The following is a 17958-nucleotide window of genomic DNA, read 5'->3' on the forward strand; positions in this document are numbered from 1 at the left end:
ATGGGACCGCTGCTCTTCATGATACATTCAACACTGGTTCCTTAGAGAAATAGAAACCACAACATACTGGCACCTAATGCGGGGCCAGTGTATTGAAAGGAGTGACAGTAGTGTGGTTCAGCAGTTTTCAGACTGAGGATAGTAGTATATTAGTGAAGTAGTGGGCAAAGGTTGTTGGAAAAGTATACTGTGAAGGCTGTAGTGTAAGTAGTGCAAGCAAACAGGAAAATTTTTGGAATTTGTTGTAAAGTAAGATTGCAGAGGGAAGGCCGAAGTAGAAAATGAGCAGCTGAGGCATGACAATGAAAATTAATGGAAAAGGATGGAAATAAATGAATAAGTTGGGGAACAGATGAAGGCATCAAAGAGGAAGATGGAGGAGAAATTAGAGAAGATAGAATGGACGTTTAATGTGAGATTAGGACCTGAAATTAGTAAGAGTGAGGAAATGCAAGGGATGGTAGAAATAGGACAGATAGAATCAACCCCAGACCAGAAGGAGAATGAAGACAGGATAAGACTGTAGGAAAGGATGAGGGTGCAAAAAATAGGAAAAACATTGTAGGACAGGATGAGGATGCAAAAGATAGGAAAAAGAAGGATACAGAAAGTGTAAAGAAAAATAAGACCAAGAAAAGGACAGGGATAGTATACAAGTTAAACAAGGGTAGGGACTCACTATATACCTCATGGAGTGAGGATGACTGCGAGTCAGAAGCGAGTGAAGAAACAGAGGGGGAGACAGAAAGTTTCAGAGATGAAGGAGTGAAAGAGGAAGTACCCGAGATCAGAAAAGGGATTTTGACAAAGGAAAAATCTATTTCTGAGGAAGGTCCCGTGTTACCCGGTGAAATTCCATTACAGCACGAATTTCTAGGTATAATATGCTAGATATACCAGAGAAAAAGAGCTTTCAGGAAAGCTGGGGTTACTACCCCCAGTCGAGCGTCTTCTAGGAAGACGTCGGTATAACGAAGGGTGAGTGAAAGATCACTACCACGGAGACTTACTCGAACTTCATATCAAGTGAGAGGGACATAAATAACTTTTTTAAGGAGTATGAAAGATACTGCTTGGATAATAATGGCAGTAGTAAGCATCACTGTTTGCAACGATTGGGTGAGTTTCTGGAAGGTAGACTGTTGGACTTTCATCACATAATCACAAATGTGAGAAGACAGAGATATCAAGTTGTGAAAGAGAGGATGATTGATGCAGTGAAAAGAGGGAAAGAGGGAGTAAGGTATAAGAGGAAGAATGAGTTTGAGGATGTACATATGGAAAAGAGTGAGAGTGCGGCATTGACGAATGCCAATCAGCTTGCAACTTAAGCCAGGAAAAATAATGGGGATGGAGATATTAATTAAAGACAATAAGATGCTGATGAAGTTTCTGGCTACTGTTCCCGATCATGTGGTAGAGTTTATAAATGCAAAGCAAAAGAAATAATGAGATGGAAGAATGAGTGATTAAAGTGGAATGATGTGCTCAAGTTTGTGGAGGATTTTGAGTTTGAGGACGTGGAAGACTGGAGGAATGAGAAGTGAACGTATGTGGGAGGTGAGCGTATGTGGGAGAGAATGCACGGATTGCAGGGTAAGACTGAATGTGGGTAAGACCGAAATGCAGTGGTAGGCTATTTTTTGGAGACTAGGAGAGATTTTGCAGGAGAGCCTACTAATGATAGAAGTAATACAGATTGTAGGGATGATAGATATATGAGAAGTACAGTAATGTGCACTGTAGTAATGATGGCAATGTAATGAGAAATAGGGATTATAGGAATACTGGAAATACATGAAGAGCAAACAGTATCAGGACAAGGCAGGATAGAAGCAGAAGTGAGAGTTTTGGATGAAGTTTAAGTTGGAGTATAAATTGGCAAAGGAATGTCACTGATGCTGGATTGTGAAAAGAGTAGCGACAAGTTAAATGTTATAGGTGTGGAAAAAAAGACACTGGATAGGGGAATGTAGGTGGACATTAGGAGCCTGTTTTGTGTGTGTGGTAAAGTAGGCCATTGTGTAAGAGAATGTTAGAGAGGTGGAACTGGTCAGATTTTTAAGATATAGGAAGTTAGGACATGTAGCAAGAAATTGTGAATTGCAAGATGTGGATTGCTTGTACATAAAAAGGAAAAAAAAAAAAATTTAGGATAAATAGTGACTGTATGATTTACTCCCCAAAGTTGCTTAATGGGACCGCTCCTCTTCATGATACATTCAACACTGGTTCCTAAGAGAAAAAGAAACCATAACTACAGGCAGTTCAATTCTCTGCCAACATATCATCACCAAGGGTGAGGGGAAACACCACACCATCATGACTGGTCCTGGACTGTGGTCACTTTCCTGGATGGTCTGCAGATCAAGCAAGGGGAAAATAAAAACTGACCCTTCTATGGAAGATCTGCTCAACGATAATCATGGGCTAGCATAATTACCCTATAGCTTCTCCCAGGGCTTTGATTCCAATTAAGGTCAAAGACTGGTCTTTCTGCTACTGTCCAAACATCATGAAGGAAGGGGAGGGTAGAAGTACAGTCAGAACCCAAGTACTCCTATTGAAAGACATGAATTCATCCATTCAGAACATGACAGTATGAGACTGTCATCACCAATCACATTTATTTAACATACAAGCATAAGTCTCGTTGTAAAATAATGCAACGACCTTGTAAACTTGACAACAGAAATTGCAAGAAAAGAAAACAATTTGCTGGAGCAGGAGAAACACAAGTCAAGTTCTACAACCTTGGCAGTAACAGAGATGTCTTGACTCAAAAGAGCCTGATGGGAATTCAGGCATAAAGTGCATAGGAAAAGGGAAAAGTGATTAAAACCATTTCTAGGTTAACTGAGCCAAGAGTAAAGTGGACATTAAAATGACAATGACCTATACAATCCGTTGTACCTCACTCTATGTTATAATTCATTCCAAGATTTTCAACACCGAGTCAAAAAATGTCAATCAAATACACCCTTTGAAAATGACCTGGACACTAAAAATCCTATAAGCAACCCCATAGCATCAGTAATACTAAAAGCTGTACGATAGTGATAAATTTTATAACTGTAAATAATGTAAAGAAAATCTCCAACACCACTGAGGACTAACGCTGCCATGCAGCCAAAAGCTAGAACTATTACAGCTGAATGTTATGTACTGACAATATTCTTACTATTTCTAAGTTTTTTACATGGTTTTGTTTTGTACATTACTATTTCTTACTATTTCTAAGATTTTTACATGGTTTTGTTTTGTACATTACTATGCAAGATTTTATATATATTCTAATACTTTGCATTTATATGATTTTCCACATCTTTATTTCTGTATTTCTATGGCTTTTTAACAGTTGCTGCCGACCAAAATAGCTGCATAAACTTCTGTAAGTTGTAGACTGCTGCAAAGTTGGAATTGCATACAACAAAATTATGTAAACAGAGGTATTACTGCAATGCAATCACCATATTACTTACAGGAATTTGCTGAATTTGTCCATCAGGACCAATTATCTGTTGGATAATTTGGATACCTCCCCCTGAAGAAGCCTGAGCTGGATTCGTCTGAGCTTGTGTTTGGGGCTGAACCTGTATTATTTGTGGCGTCTGCTGCTGTGGCTGAGCTGTTGATACCACTGTTGTTCCCGTAGTCTGAAATGAGTAAAATAAATCTTTATTAATGAATACATCAACAAAGCTAATGATTCTCAGTATAACACACAAAGCACAGAAAATCAGTAACGTAGCCATGACCACAATAGCACAGTACCTGTACATTGGAAACTTGTCCTGCTTGAACAATCTGAATTGTTTGTGGTGCTGTAGTTTGCTGCTGGTTACTTGTCTGGGAACTATTACTGCTATTTCCAGTTGACTGCTGCAATACTGCCTGATAATGTTGTGCAATCTGGAAGTAATGCTGTTCCAAAACAGGAAAATAAATATACAAAAATAAATCAACTATTATTATTATTATTATTATTATTATAAAATAGTAGTAAAAGGGCCTGAGTCACAATTCAAGACTTTTAATAGGCTCACTAAAGGAATTGTCTTCAATGGTATGTCATTATAGGAGTAAAGGTGGAAGGATGTACATATGAAATTTACCGACATAGACTTAATTACTGGGATCGTTAGGTAACACGGTGATAAATGTGACAAAATGGAGACAGCACAATACATGTTACTCAGCTTTAAATAGTTACGCTACCAACAGTCCTTTTAGTAGTCATTCATTACTCTTATGATCGTATTAAAATAATAACTGAACAACAAATCAGAAAATCAATTACGAACATGAAAATACACGTTGAGAAAATAATATAAAAATAAATAAGAATAAATTATGAAAGTACACCTCCCTATAACTCTAAGAGTTTTAGATAGATATAAACTCTTAGTGACTTTCAAAAGACCACTAAGTACAAGTGTCTGTACTCAGGTATACTTCCATAATTTATTCTTACTTTTATATTATTTTCTTTACATATGTATTTTCATGTTCCTAATTGATTTTTTGATTTGTTGTTCAGTTATTAAAATATATAAAAATGCAGTTTGATTCACAGACTTGTTTTTGAAACACAAACATTTGAAAAACGTGGCAATCACTCATCTCACGTGGGTGCTCCAAGCCACTATGCAGGCTGCCATCTTGTTAATGTATGGTAATGTAAGTACATCTCATCTCCCATGTACTTCCAATCCACCGATGATTAGTCTGTTTTTGATTTCAGTCTTGAATAGACACGCATTCATTCGCTTCAAACTCTTTGTGCTTTTTCTTTACGTGCAAACTTGTGATTTTTTTCATAATAGTCCCTAAGAAAGTGAAGAGTGATGGTGAGAAGAAGGTGAAGAAGAAGATAACCATTGAAATACAGAAAGAAATTATAGAAAAGTATGAGCGTGGTATTCGTGTGACCGACCTTGCGACCGACTACAAGATGGCCATGTCGACGATTTCAAAAATTTTGAAAAACAAGGAGGCCATTAAAGAGGCTAATGCTGTAAAGGGCGTGACAGTGCTTAATAAGATGAGATCCCAAATGCCTGAAGAGGTAAAAAAAAATCCTTTTGAAGTGGGTAAACGAGAAACAGATGGCAGGTAATAGCATCAATGAGCTGATCATCTGTGAGAAAGCTTAGCAAGTTTATCAGAGTTTGCTGAAGGAAACTCACTCTACTAGTGCCACGCCTGGGGATTTTAAGGCTAGTGAAGGGTGGTCCAACAACTTCCGGAGGAGAACTGGCATTCATTGTGTACTGAGGCATGGTAAGGCTGCTATCACAGACAAGGTTGCTGCCAAGGCGTGCGTGACCGAGTTTGCTGAGTACGTGGAGGCCAAAGAATATGTCCCACAACAACTTTTCAATTGCAATGAAATGGGCCTCTTCTGGAAGAAGATGCCCAATAGGACGTTCATCACCCAAGAAGAGAAGGCGCTGCCGAGCCACAAGCCTATGAAGGACAGACTTACGCTTTGGTCATGTGTAAATGCAAGTGGTGACTTGAAACTAAAGCCGCTACTCGTCTAACATTCAAACAATCCCCATACCATTAAGCAGCACAACGTGAATAAGGCCAGACTGCCAATACAAAGGCACGGGTGACATGAAACTTGCTTATGGAGTGGCTGGACAAAGTGTTTGCACAGACCGTGAGTTAGTAGCTAAGTGAGAACAAGCTGCCCCCGCGGTGCCTTCTGGTCATGGATAATGGCCCAGTGCACCCTCCCTACTTGGCTGACAGCACCGAACATGACTTCATACAGGTCAAGTTCCTCCCACCAAACACAACCCCTATTCTGCAGCCCATGGACCAACAAGTTATTTATAATTTTAAGAAATTATACACCAAAGAGCTCTTCACTATGCTTCCGTGTGACTGAAGATACAAAATTAACTTTGAAAGAATTTTGGAACATGCACTTTAATATTTTTCACTACATAACCCTCATAAACAACGCATAGAATGAGGTCACGTACCACACATTAAATTCTGCATGGTGGATACTTTGGCCCGAGTGCATAACTGACCATGACTTTGAGGGCTTCAATGCAGAGAATGTGCATGGGCAAAAATATGTCTGGAAGTCCATGGGCAAAAATATGTCTGGAAGTCAACAATGAAGGCGTTGAAGAACTGGTTGTTGAACACACGGAGGTTTGGACCGTGTGGACGAACTTGTTCAACTCCACAAAAAGCAACAGAATGAGTTTGCTCAGGAACAATCAACTGACGAAGAGGAGAATGGGGAGGAGGTTGGAGATGCCAGCAGTGAATTGATTAAATTCACAATGGGGAAGTGGAATGATGTCCAGTGTTTCCTTGAATTGTACCATCCAAACGAAATTGTTACAAACAGGATCGTGAACAATGAAAATTTAATTAATCATTTTTAGAAGAGTTATGCAAGGAGGAAAAGACAACATACATGGGAAAAGTTTGTGGTTAAAAGTACACAAAAAAAACCCTGAAGACAAGAATCTCCGAAACGAGCTCTCCCCAACCTGGATACGGGGGCTCTCCTTCTGCACAATAACCTCCCCCCCGCTCCTCTTCTCTCATCCGTCAAGCCAGAAGTCATGTCATGTTTTAAATTTTTTTTTTTTTTTTTTTAGTTTACTATTATAAATTATATTATTAGATATATTAAGGTTTCTCATACTTTTTTAATATCTGTATAAAATAAAACATAAAATACATAATTTACTGTATACTGATTCGTAGGGGTCCTGAAAAAATTAATCATATTCTTATTAAACCTCATGGGGAAGTTACAGTTGGGTTACAAACATATTGGAACATGAACAAAGTTTAGGAACGAATTGTGTTGGTGAATCAAGGTATTACTGTATACAGTATAAATATATTATAAAATCCATGTCAGAAGGCTTTTGGGTTACATACGTAGATGTTTGTTTTTGTATAGTAAAAGAAAATGTAAATATTCCTGATTTCTCGCAAACAATTAATAATTTTGTACCATCCATAAAATTCACAACAGAATATGAAGAAAATAATTTATACCATTTCTGAGTTCGACCTGTGTCACCCGGTGAAATAACCATTAAGCACTTATTTCTAGGTATAAGCATTGCTAAAAATACCAGAGAAAAAAAGCTATCAGGAATGCTGGGGTTACTACCCCCAGTTCGATCATCTATCAACCAAATAGATGTCGGTATATATAAGGGTGAGTGTATGATGCCACTGCCACAGGCCTCTGCTCTGTAGAGATTTCCAATCTCAAAAACCCCGGAAAGTGAGGAGCCGACACACAGCCAACACTCACCGCCCAGCCAACCAACGCCCCAGGCGCCATCTTGTACTCATTCCATTCTAGCACGCCTTCACTGTTTGTTGTGTTTTGCTTGTGCTGCTGAATTTTTTCCTTAATTTGTGCATCATGTCTTCCGTCCAAGAATTCACCGCTTCTAAGTTAACCCTTAAACGCCGAAGCCCTATTTTCAAAAACGTCTCCCGTATGCCAGCGGCCTCCGAGAGGTAGTGCCGAAGCAGAAAAAAAGTTTTTTTCAAAAAATCACAGCGTGCTTAGTTTTTAAGATTAAGAGTTCATTTTTGGCTCCTTTTTTTCTCATTGCCTGAAGTTTAGTATGCAATCATCAGAAATGAAAAAAATATCATTATCATATATAAATATTGGAATATATGACAGCGAAAAAAAACTCGTATATAATTGTATACAAATCACGCTGTAAGCAAAACGGTTAAAGCTAATGAGTTAATTTTTTTTAGCTATATTGTACACTAAATTGCGATGATTTTGGTATATAACAGATTGTAAAACGATTAAAGCAACACAGAGAAAATATTATCACAAAATGATGCATGAATTCGTAACGTGCGGACGTAAAAAAAATTTTTTCAAAAATTCACCAAAAATCGAAATATTGTGCTAGAGACTTTCCAATTGTTTCAAAATTAAGGAAATTGATTGGATATTACTAGATTGTAAGTTTTTTAGCTTACAATTGCATTTTTGAACCATTTCGATCGAATTAAAGTTGACCGAAGGTTGATTTTTTTCTATTTATCGTTATTTATATGAAAATATTACAAAACTGTGAAGAGCTAAAAGAATGATTTATTTTTTGTTGAATTCTACATGAAATTGCGCACATTTTGATGTATAACACTTTATGTAACAAATAATATAAAACGGCGAAAAAATTACGGCAAGTTGACTCCAGAAATGACAGGATTTGCAGCGGAGTCCGCGCTCGCGGAGCGAAGGAAAAAGTTTTTTTCAAAAATTCACCAAAAATAGAAATTTTGTGCTAGAGACTTTCCGTTTGTTGCAGAATAAAGGTAAACGATTGATTGTTACTAGAATGTAAGAATTCTGGCCTACGGTTGTGTTTTTCGAGCATTTCGGCCGAGTCAAAGTTGACCGAATGTTAAAATTTTGTCAGTTATCGTGATTTAAATGAAAATATTACAAAACTGTGAAGAGCTAAAAGAATGATTTATTTTTTGTTGTATTCTACATGTAATTGCACACATTTTGATGTATAACAATTTATGTAACGAATAATATAACACGGCGAAAAAATTACGGCAAGTTGACTCAAGAAATGCCAGGATTTTCAGCGGAGTCTGCGCGTGCGGAGAGAGGGAAAAGGTTTTTTTCAAAAATTCACCAAAAATAGAAATATTGTGCTAGAGACTTTCCGTTTGTTGCAGAATAAAGGTAAATGATTGATTGTTACTAGAATGTAAGAATTTCTGAGTTCGGCCCCGTGTCACCCGGTGAAATTCCATTCTTACACGAATTTCTAGGTATAAATATTGCTAAATATACCAGAGAAAAAAGCTTACAGGAATGCTGGAGTTACTACCCCCAGATCGAGCATCTTCGATGAAGATGTCGGTATAACCAAGGGTGAGTGAAGGAATCACAACCACAGAGCCACACTCGAAAGACATCCCCATGTCAACATCCCGAGAAGAGTGAGGGGGTCGTACCAGCGCCACGCTCCCCAGCCCGCCACGCGGCAACTCCAGCGCCATCTGAACTCATTCCATTTCTAGCACTTGATTTTTGCGCCACGGTGTTTGGTTAGCCTGTGTTTTTTTCGGCTTATTTCTTAATTTTGCCATGGCGTCGAGCAGCTTCACCATGTCCAAGTTAAGTACCATCTTCTTTTGGGGTTGTCTTATTGTTTGTTGGCTGTCTTAGCCCGTAATTGTTATTATTCGTGGCTTTGTTATGACGCTACGGCGTCCCCCAGCCAGCCATGTTGTCCGCGAGAGTTTACCCACTTGGCTTGTTCTGTTTGGGCTTTTCCTGGTCGGCTCATGCCTTTTGCTTCCCCATAGGTCTCATCCTGGTGGTTTTCTAAGTGGGATTGTTCGGTTTCATTTTAACGATAATGTTTTGATCCGTCCCTTAGGTTCCCGTATCGGGTTCCCGTTGTTCCCGCTTAGTTTTCTCACGGGATGTTTCCTCTGGACATTTTTATTAATGATTATATTTTTATTCATTATTGTGGGCTGATGCTCGACATCATGCTACCTCCGCGTTGTCCTTTTCCGTGGGGACGTCAGGCTCATCCTGTCGCTTCCTTCGGTTAGGCTACGCACCAAACACAGTATATTTTTATATTTTTATTTTGTTTATTTTACACACACTTGATGATTTATTTGGTTATTTTGTCAGCCTAGTGTATGTTAGGCTTTATATGACCTCCCCCCCCTTGAGTTAGGTTAGTGAGAGGTTTGGGTCAGCAGGTTGAGGGATTTCTGTTGTCGTGCCTTCCTGTCCGTTGTTTGGGTGTGGAGTGAGTCCCCGTTGTCCTCCCTCTTCTTTACGAAGGAGTTGAGCTCTATGGGTATTTCTCCTCCACGAGCGTTATTCCTCCCTTACGTTCGGCTGGTGGGTCTTCATCTCGGAAATTCTCTCTCTGTTGTTCCCTTTTCTCTCCTTTCCCTTCTCTTCCCCCTCCCTTTTTTCATAGGCTACGTCTATGTTTTTAGGGAGATACAGAGGTCCTGGTCATTCTTCCCCCTAGGTGTAGGCCATGATTTTTGGTACCATGCAGTTGAGCGGGTGAGTTTCTCCCCAGTCTCCTGTTCGCCTCTGCTCTGGCCTACTACCTTCCCTGTCCACTTCCAACCCCCCCCCCCCCTCCCCTACCCTGTTTTGGGTCCGGCTTCTCGTCATCTTCTCTTGTGGGTGATGTCGGTGTCCGACTCTCACCCCATGTTGTGTATCTTTCTGGTTGAGGGATTCGCTCCTTCCCAGAACTGATTCCAGGTGACTCAGTAGCTGGGCTCATGTTTCGCTTCACCCGCTCTCCTTTTGATCGAGCAGGTTCTCGAACATCTCAGGTTTTCTTCTCGACCTTGTTCATTGTTCGCTCACGCGTTCGAGATACTTTAGTTGGGTTGACTGGCGCTTACATCTGCCCCAGTGGATCGTGGTGTTTGGTAGCCTCACCCTTCTTTGGTTCTCTTCGATAAGGTCCTGAGATCTCCGGTGTGGGCGGTTCCAGACTCCGGGGATTGTAATTTTATATTGTCTGTTAACCAATTATATTACCATCTTATTGTGTTTTGTTTCCCGGCGGCTCATCCCGCCTGGGGACTAGTGTGTGTTTATTCATGTCCCGTTTTTACCCCGGTAGATGTTTATTAGTTTGAATTTCCCAGCGGTTCACCCGCTGTTGAGCGGAAATTTATTTATTATTATTATTATTATTTTATGATGGTCATAGAGTCCGGTGATTTCACCCCTGGTTTCGCCGTTCTGTTCCCGGCATTCCTCGCGGTGAAGGTCCCGTCGATTTGGCCCCCTCATCCGCCGGTTTACTCCGGCAGTCGGCGGGGTTTATACCCAGCTTACCTTAAATTAAGTTACTTTTTAGTAGGCCCGTCTCTGACGTGGTTTTTTCACTCTGCCGGAGTACTCCGGCGGGTTTACTGAAATACCCTTGCCTGCTTAGATTAAGTTACTTAGAAAGGTAAGCTCATTTACTGTTTTCACTTACAGACTGTCCGCTGTGAGGAGCCCGGGTGTTCCGCCACTCTTCAGCAACCCTATGGCCATGTGGTGTGTCGGACCCACGCTGGTTGTGCGGTCCGACTTGATGATCTGATCGAGTGGCACCCGGAGGGCTGCGAGGTGTGCTTTGCTCTTTGCGGGTGCACCCAGGACGAGTCGGTAAGCTATTTGCTTTCCACCCGTATGTTATTTTTGCCTTCCATATTACAATGTTTTGGCTATATTTCGTAATTTTGTAGGTATTTCTTAGCCCCCCTTTGACTCACCACCCCCTTTTTCAGGCTGATGAGTCCTCGAAAAAGGAGGCTCTTGAGTCCCTCCGCGCTTGGGTGGCTGGGTTTGGGAGGAACGTTCCGTCGGGGAAGCCATACGTCCTCGACGAGAAGTGGAGAGACCTTCTCTACCCCGGAGCCCGGATCGCTGCGGCCGTACCAACTGAAGTGGCCGCCCCCATCATCGAGCAGATCCGGGTCGTGACCCAGCCACTTGTAGAAGAGACCCTCTACGCGGAGGTTTCCGATGACGTCGCCGCTCTGGACCTGGACTTAGAGCCCATGAATACTGAGCAGGACCAGGTAGGTGGTGAGGTAAGTGAGGTAGTGGGGTGGGCGCCCTGTTTGATTCCCCTTCATCTTCAACCTCTTCTTTTCAGGGCTTTTCCAAGTCTTCTATCTTGAGGGACAGTGCTCCATCTACTGTCCCCAAGTTGAAGGCTTCATGGAAGGCAAAGGGCTTTAAGTCCTCGTCTTCCCGGAAGGCATCCCCCTTTCCCCCGTCGAAGGCAAAGGTCTCCGCACCTTTGGCCTCCGGGAGTAAAGCTGGAACCTCGGGCAAAGGAGCGAGTAAGAGGGCGGCTAGACCCAGCCCTCCTCGCCAGCCACCCTTTGACCCTGAAAAGTTCGCCGGGATGCTTTTACCTAGGTTCTCGTCGGAGGTCGACTCTAAGCTTTCCAAGATCGCTGACAGGTTGCAAAGTCAGGAGAATCTGATTGCTGATATGGCTCGCTCCGGCGGTGCCAGACCCAGTTATCAGATCCCTGATACTGCTTCCCTCCCTCCTTTTGACGTTGGAAACCCGTGGCGTTTTGCCTTACGTGCCATCCGCCATGAGGATACCCTGACAATCGAGGGTTTGGGCACAAGACGTCTGGAGCAACTGGAGTTCTTCCCTGCTGACCTCTTGCCCCCCTACCCAGGCTTCGTTAGGCTGATGGAGGAAGCCTGGGTACGTTCAGATAAGGTCCCAAAGGAGACAGTGATCTTCCCTAGGGACCAGGCACAATCGGCTCTGCTTCGCACTCTCACGGGTGGCAAGCAGATAATACCAAGCTCACTCCGTTCAAGGGGAACTATACTATGTTCTCCTTGGGTGACAAGTTACCCACTCCCTGCATGAATAAAGTTGCTTTGGCAACTGCTCATGCCTGCTTCGAAGGGAAACCTCTGCCTCAGCTCAGGGAGACGGACTCCACATCCCTGGTGTTCCCGGGGTGAGGAGTTCTGGAGGGACGCCCATCTTCTTTTTTACGGTGGGCAAATTAGATGCCTTCTGTGCGTCCTCACAATTCAGTGAGCAGCTTCCGAAACTCCCAGAAGCTCTCCTGAAGACGGAGTTTGAGGCAAGGACGAGACTGAGCCGGTCTCTAAATTCCTTGTGTCTGTCTGAGGCGGTAGCCGTCTCATGTGCAGACGAACAACTTTTCCAGGTTCTGGCTAAATCCCTGCTAGCAGGTTTTCAGGAAGACCTGTACGATTTCATGATGGCTAAACTGGAGTGCCGCAAATTCATTTTCGCGGATGCCACCATTCGCCATGAGCCTAATAAGCTCATGAAGAGCTCCATCTGGAGGACTAACCTCTTCCCAGAGGAGGAAGTCTCAAAAGTCTTGAGCGAAGCTACTAGGGCTAATCAGAGTCTGCGCGCGGGTGGGGTATTTCCGCCTTCAAACGGAAAACTCCCGAGGCCGGTGGTTCCCAGGCTAAGTCGGGGAAGCGCTTCAGGAGAAGGAGGCCTCATCCCCAGACAGTGGTTCAAGCTGTTCCAGTCTCGGCGATAGGCCAACCCTCCACCTCCAAGGCTCAACCCCACCAATACGTGCTGGTCCAACCAGCCCAACCTCTTGCTGCACCATCGTACGTCTCTTCTCCGGCGTACAACTCCTCCTATGAGGGCCATGGGGTTTTTCACGGCCTCAATAGAAGTGCAAGGGGAGGTAGGGGTCGCGCCCCATATAGAGGTAGGTCTGGATCCGCCTCTCGAGGCAAATCAGGCCGTGGTAGAGGAAGCAAGCCCTCTTCCTCCCACTGAGACCATTCAGGTAGGTGGTCGCCTCTACTGGTTCAAGGACCAGTGGACCTTCAGCCCTTGGGCACACAGTATAGTGTCCAAAGGTCTGGGTTGGAGCTGGATCAAGGATCCCCCTCCTTTGACCAGGTTTTACCAACCCGCCTCCAAAGCTCTACAGGACTTTGTAACAGAGCTTCTCAACAAGAGAGCAATAAAGAAAGTAAGGCACCTCAAATTTCAAGGCAGGTTGTTCACAGTCCCAAAGAAAGATTCCGGCCAACAAAGAGTGATTCTAGATCTATCACGTCTAAATTGCTATATAAGATGCGACAAGTTTCGCATGCTTACGGTAGCTCAGGTACGGACTCTACTTCCGCGTGGAGCCGTCACCACCTCTATCGATCTTTCAGACGCTTACTATCACGTCCCGGTTGCGCGGAACTTCTCTCCCTTCCTGGGTTTCAAACTCGGGAAACAAGCCTACTCCTTCAGAGTCATGCCTTTCGGACTCAATGTAGCCCCCAGAATTTTTACGAAACTGGCGGAAACAGTCGTTCAACAACTACGGTCCCGGGGAATCTCCCTGGCGGCTTACCTGGACGATTGGATAATCTGGGCTCCGACAGTTCTGGAGTGCCGAAAGGCTACGGCCATAGTGATCAAGTTCCTGGAGTCGTTAGGCTTTCAGCTGAACAGAGAGAAGTCCCGCCTGACTCCGGAATCCCGGTTTCAGTGGCTAGGCCTCCAATGGGACCTGACTTCGTACAGGTTGTCCCTCCCGCCACCCAAGCGGAAAGAGATTGCCGCCGCTACCAGGAAATTTCTGAGGAACAAAGCAGCTTCCCGCCGGTCACAAGAAAGGATTCTCGGCTCCCTTCAATTCGCCTCAGTGACGGACCTGCTCTTGAAAGTGAAACTAAAAGATATAAACAGAGTATGGCAGAGACGAGCCAATGTCAGGCTCAGAGACAGGATCTCTTCAATCCCGCGAATCTTGAAAACAAGACTCGGCCATGGTCCACAGTCAGTGGCCTGTCGGGTCGGTTCCACTTCAATTTCCCCCTCCGGCCTTGGTAATCCCCACGGACGCTTCATTAAGCGGTTGGGGAGGGTACTCACCAAAACAAAAAGTTCAAGACGTGGTCCACAATGTTCCAACAGTTTCATATAAACACCTTGGAAGCTATGGCAGTGTTTCTAACACTCAAGAAACTTCGCCCCGCCAGCCGGATTCACGTCAGGCTTGTGCTGGACAGCGCCATGGTGGTTCATTGCATCAACAGGGGCGGCTCCAAATCAGGTCGCGTAAACCAGGTGATGGTAGCAATCTTCTCCCTGGCGAACAAGCACGGCTGGCATCTGTCAGCCACCCACCTAGCGGGGGTACGGAACGTGGTAGCGGACTCCCTGTCCAGGACTACTCCGTTGGAGACGGAGTGGTCTCTGGACGGAGACTCCTTCAAGTGGATTCGCTGCCGGGTTCCGGGCCTCCAAGTGGATCTGTTCGCCACGGAAAGCAATCACAAGCTTCCCTGTTACGTGGCTCCCAACCTGGACCCCCAGGCTTTCGCCACGGATGCGATGTCCATAGATTGGAATTGTTGGGAGAGGATATATCTGTTTCCTCCGATAAACATGTTGTTAAAAGTCCTACACAAACTCAGGTCATTCAACGGCCAATTAGCTCTAGTAGCTCCCTATTGGCCAAAGAGCAACTGGTTCCCTCTATTACAGGAACTCAAGTTGCGGTGTCATCAGATACCCAAACCCAGACTGACCCAAGTCGTACAAACAAAGACTGTGTCAGCTTCCTTAAGGATTCAGAATGCACTGGTTTTATGGACTTTATAAAGTTTGCTGCAAAGAAGGGAGCAAACATTGACCCCGCCAACACTCTGTTTTTGGAATCAGACAAGAGAGACTCTACTCTCAGACAATACGATTCAGCAGTAAAAAAATTGGCGTCCTTTTTAAAGGCATCTGGAGCTCAAACTATGACAACCAACCTAGCAGTTACTTTCTTTAGGTCATTGTTTGAAAAAGGCCTTGCTCCGGCCACTATTACTACAGCTAAATCAGCCTTAAAGAAGGTATTTTTGTACGGTTTTAATATTGACCTTACAGATTCATACTTCTGCTCCATCCCCAGAGCATGTGCCCGTTTGAAACCAGTAACTCGCCCTGCTTCCGTTACTTGGTTCCTCAACGATGTTTTGAAATTAGCCACTGACACTGATAATTCTCTATGCTCATACTTGGATCTGTTAAGGAAAACCTTGTTTCTGATTAGCTTAGCTTCAGGTGCCAGAATTTCAGAGCTATCAGCCCTCACTAGAGGTGATGATCATGTTAACTTCCTTCCATCCGGAGAAGTCCTCCTTTCCCCTGATCATACGTTCTTAGCTAAGAATGAAGACCCTCAGGACAGGTGGTCCCCTTGGAAGGTGGTGCCTCTTCCTCAGGACCGGTCATTGTGTCCAGTTTTTACATTAAAGTCTTACCTACAAAGAACTCCACAGTTTAAGTCGGGTCCTCTTTTCATCAGGGAAAAAGGTGGTACTCTCTCTTTGAATGCTATAAGACAACAAATTCTGTATTTTATTAAGCAAGCTAACCCGGATTCAGTCCCAAAGGTTCATGATATCCAAGCAGTAGCTACCTCCACTAATTATTTCTATAATATGGATTTTGCCGAACTTTCCAAATATACAGGATGGAAATCACCTCTAGTGTTTAAACGCCATTATTTAAAATCACTCGAAGCTCTAAAATTTTCTACAGTGGCTGTGGGAAGTGTCATCTCCCCACCTTAATTATCCTTATCCCTTTCCTTTCCCCCCTGCCCGCCTACCTCATTTATTCACTGCCTGCCTTCTGGATAGTTCATGCCTCGCTGCCTTGCTCCTCATACTCGATATTGGTTTACCTGATTATTGGCTGTCTTGTGTTTTGGATTTTGATGTTCTTTGGATTTAGATTTAGTCAGAGGTACTGAAGCGGTTTTTATTTTGCTTCATGTACCTCATATATATTTTTGTCTGTCATTGTATCTCTTTGCTTTTAGGTTTAAGTTGTAATTACTGGTTATTCTATTAATTTGTAGGGGCCTCTTATTTTCCCCTATTGTATCACATATTTGTATATCTATTTGTATATCTACCTTGTTCCTAGGTTAAGTTTGCTTTTTCATGATAATCTTTGATGTGAGGTGTTATATGCCACCAGTATTTACTTATAGTTAACCTGATTTTTACTGTTGAGATATTTTTATTAAATCTATTTTTCCATAGCATGTGTCTCTTTCCATTGCCTTTTGTATTTTGTTGTAGCTTTGCAGTCTTGGCATGATTCTCTGATACTATTTCACCGGGTGACACGGGGCCGAACTCAGAAAAGGGATTTTGACAAAGGAAAAATCTATTTCTGAGGGAGGCCCCGTGTCACCCGGTGACCCCCCCCTAGATTATTTTGAGGTACAGGTTTGCCCCCCCCTGCTGGCTCATGCCAAGCCTGGGGATGGTGCTAGTCTGGAATGAGTTCAGATGGCGCTGGAGTCGCCGTGTGGCGGGCTGGGGAGCGTGGGCGCTGGTACGGCCCCTCATTCTTCTCGGGGATGTTGACATGGGGATGTCTTTCGAGTGTGGCTCTGTGGTTGTGATTCCTTCACTCACCCTTGGTTATACCGACATCTTCATCGAAGATGCTCGATCTGGAGGTAGTAACTCCAGCATTCCTGTAAGCTTTTTTCTCTGGTATATTTAGCAATATTTATACCTAGAAATTCGTGTAAGAATGGAATTTCACCGGGTGTCACGGGGCCTCCCTCAGAAATAGATTTTTCCTTTGTCAAAATCCCTTTTTGGCCTACGGTTGCGTTTTTCGAGCATTTCGGTCGAGTCAAAGTTGACCGAATGTTAAAATTTTGTCAGTTACCGTGATTTAAATGAAAATATTACAAAACTGTGAAGAGCTAAAAGAATGATTTATTTTTTGTTGTATTCTACATGAAATTGCCCACATTTTGATGTATAACACTTTATGTAACGAATAATATAAAACGGCGAAAAAATTACGGCAAGTTGACTCAAGAAATGACAGGATTTTCAGCGGAGTCCGCCACGCGGAGCAAAGGAAAAAGTTTTTTTCAAAAATTCACCAAACATAGAAATTTTGTGCTAGAGACTTTCCGTTTGTTGCAAAATGAAGGTAAAGGATTGAATATCACTAGAATATTAGATTTTTTGCTTACCCAAAAAAGACCCAAGTAAATATATATATATATATATATATATATATATATATATATATATATATATATATATATATATATATATATATATATATATATATATATATATATATATATATATATATATATATATATATATATATATATATATATATATATATATATATATATATATATATATATATATATATATATATATATATATATATATATATATATATATATATATATATATATATACATACACATATATATAATTATATATTGTTTTTTACTTTGCTACTAAATACATAACTAAAAGGAATGGTTGTGAAAAACTTTGTTTTTGCATAAAACGAAATAATATACAAAACATCAATGAATACAGATATACAAAAACTTGTA

At 42.4% G+C, this 17958-nt stretch overlaps 1 protein-coding gene across 6 annotated transcripts in view; it reads right to left on the bottom strand.

Moving 5' to 3' along the window:
* Positions 1 to 17958, bottom strand: part of LOC136828451 (nuclear transcription factor Y subunit gamma-like) — a 338180-nt gene that overhangs the window by 76375 nt on the left and 243847 nt on the right. For all 6 annotated transcript variants that reach the window (XR_010850046.1, XM_067086522.1, XM_067086526.1 and 3 more), the window contains 2 exons: positions 3775 to 3924; positions 3483 to 3656 (listed from right to left, as the gene is read on the bottom strand). Coding sequence is in view for 5 of the 6 variants with exons in the window: in XM_067086522.1 (XP_066942623.1) it covers positions 3483 to 3656; positions 3775 to 3924 (324 nt within the window). In the remaining variant the exon portion in view is untranslated. The remainder of the gene's footprint in view (positions 1 to 3482; positions 3657 to 3774; positions 3925 to 17958) is intronic.

Source organism: Macrobrachium rosenbergii, chromosome 42 (assembly GCF_040412425.1).
Source record: "Macrobrachium rosenbergii isolate ZJJX-2024 chromosome 42, ASM4041242v1, whole genome shotgun sequence".
Classification (NCBI taxonomy): Eukaryota; Metazoa; Arthropoda; class Malacostraca; order Decapoda; family Palaemonidae; genus Macrobrachium; species Macrobrachium rosenbergii.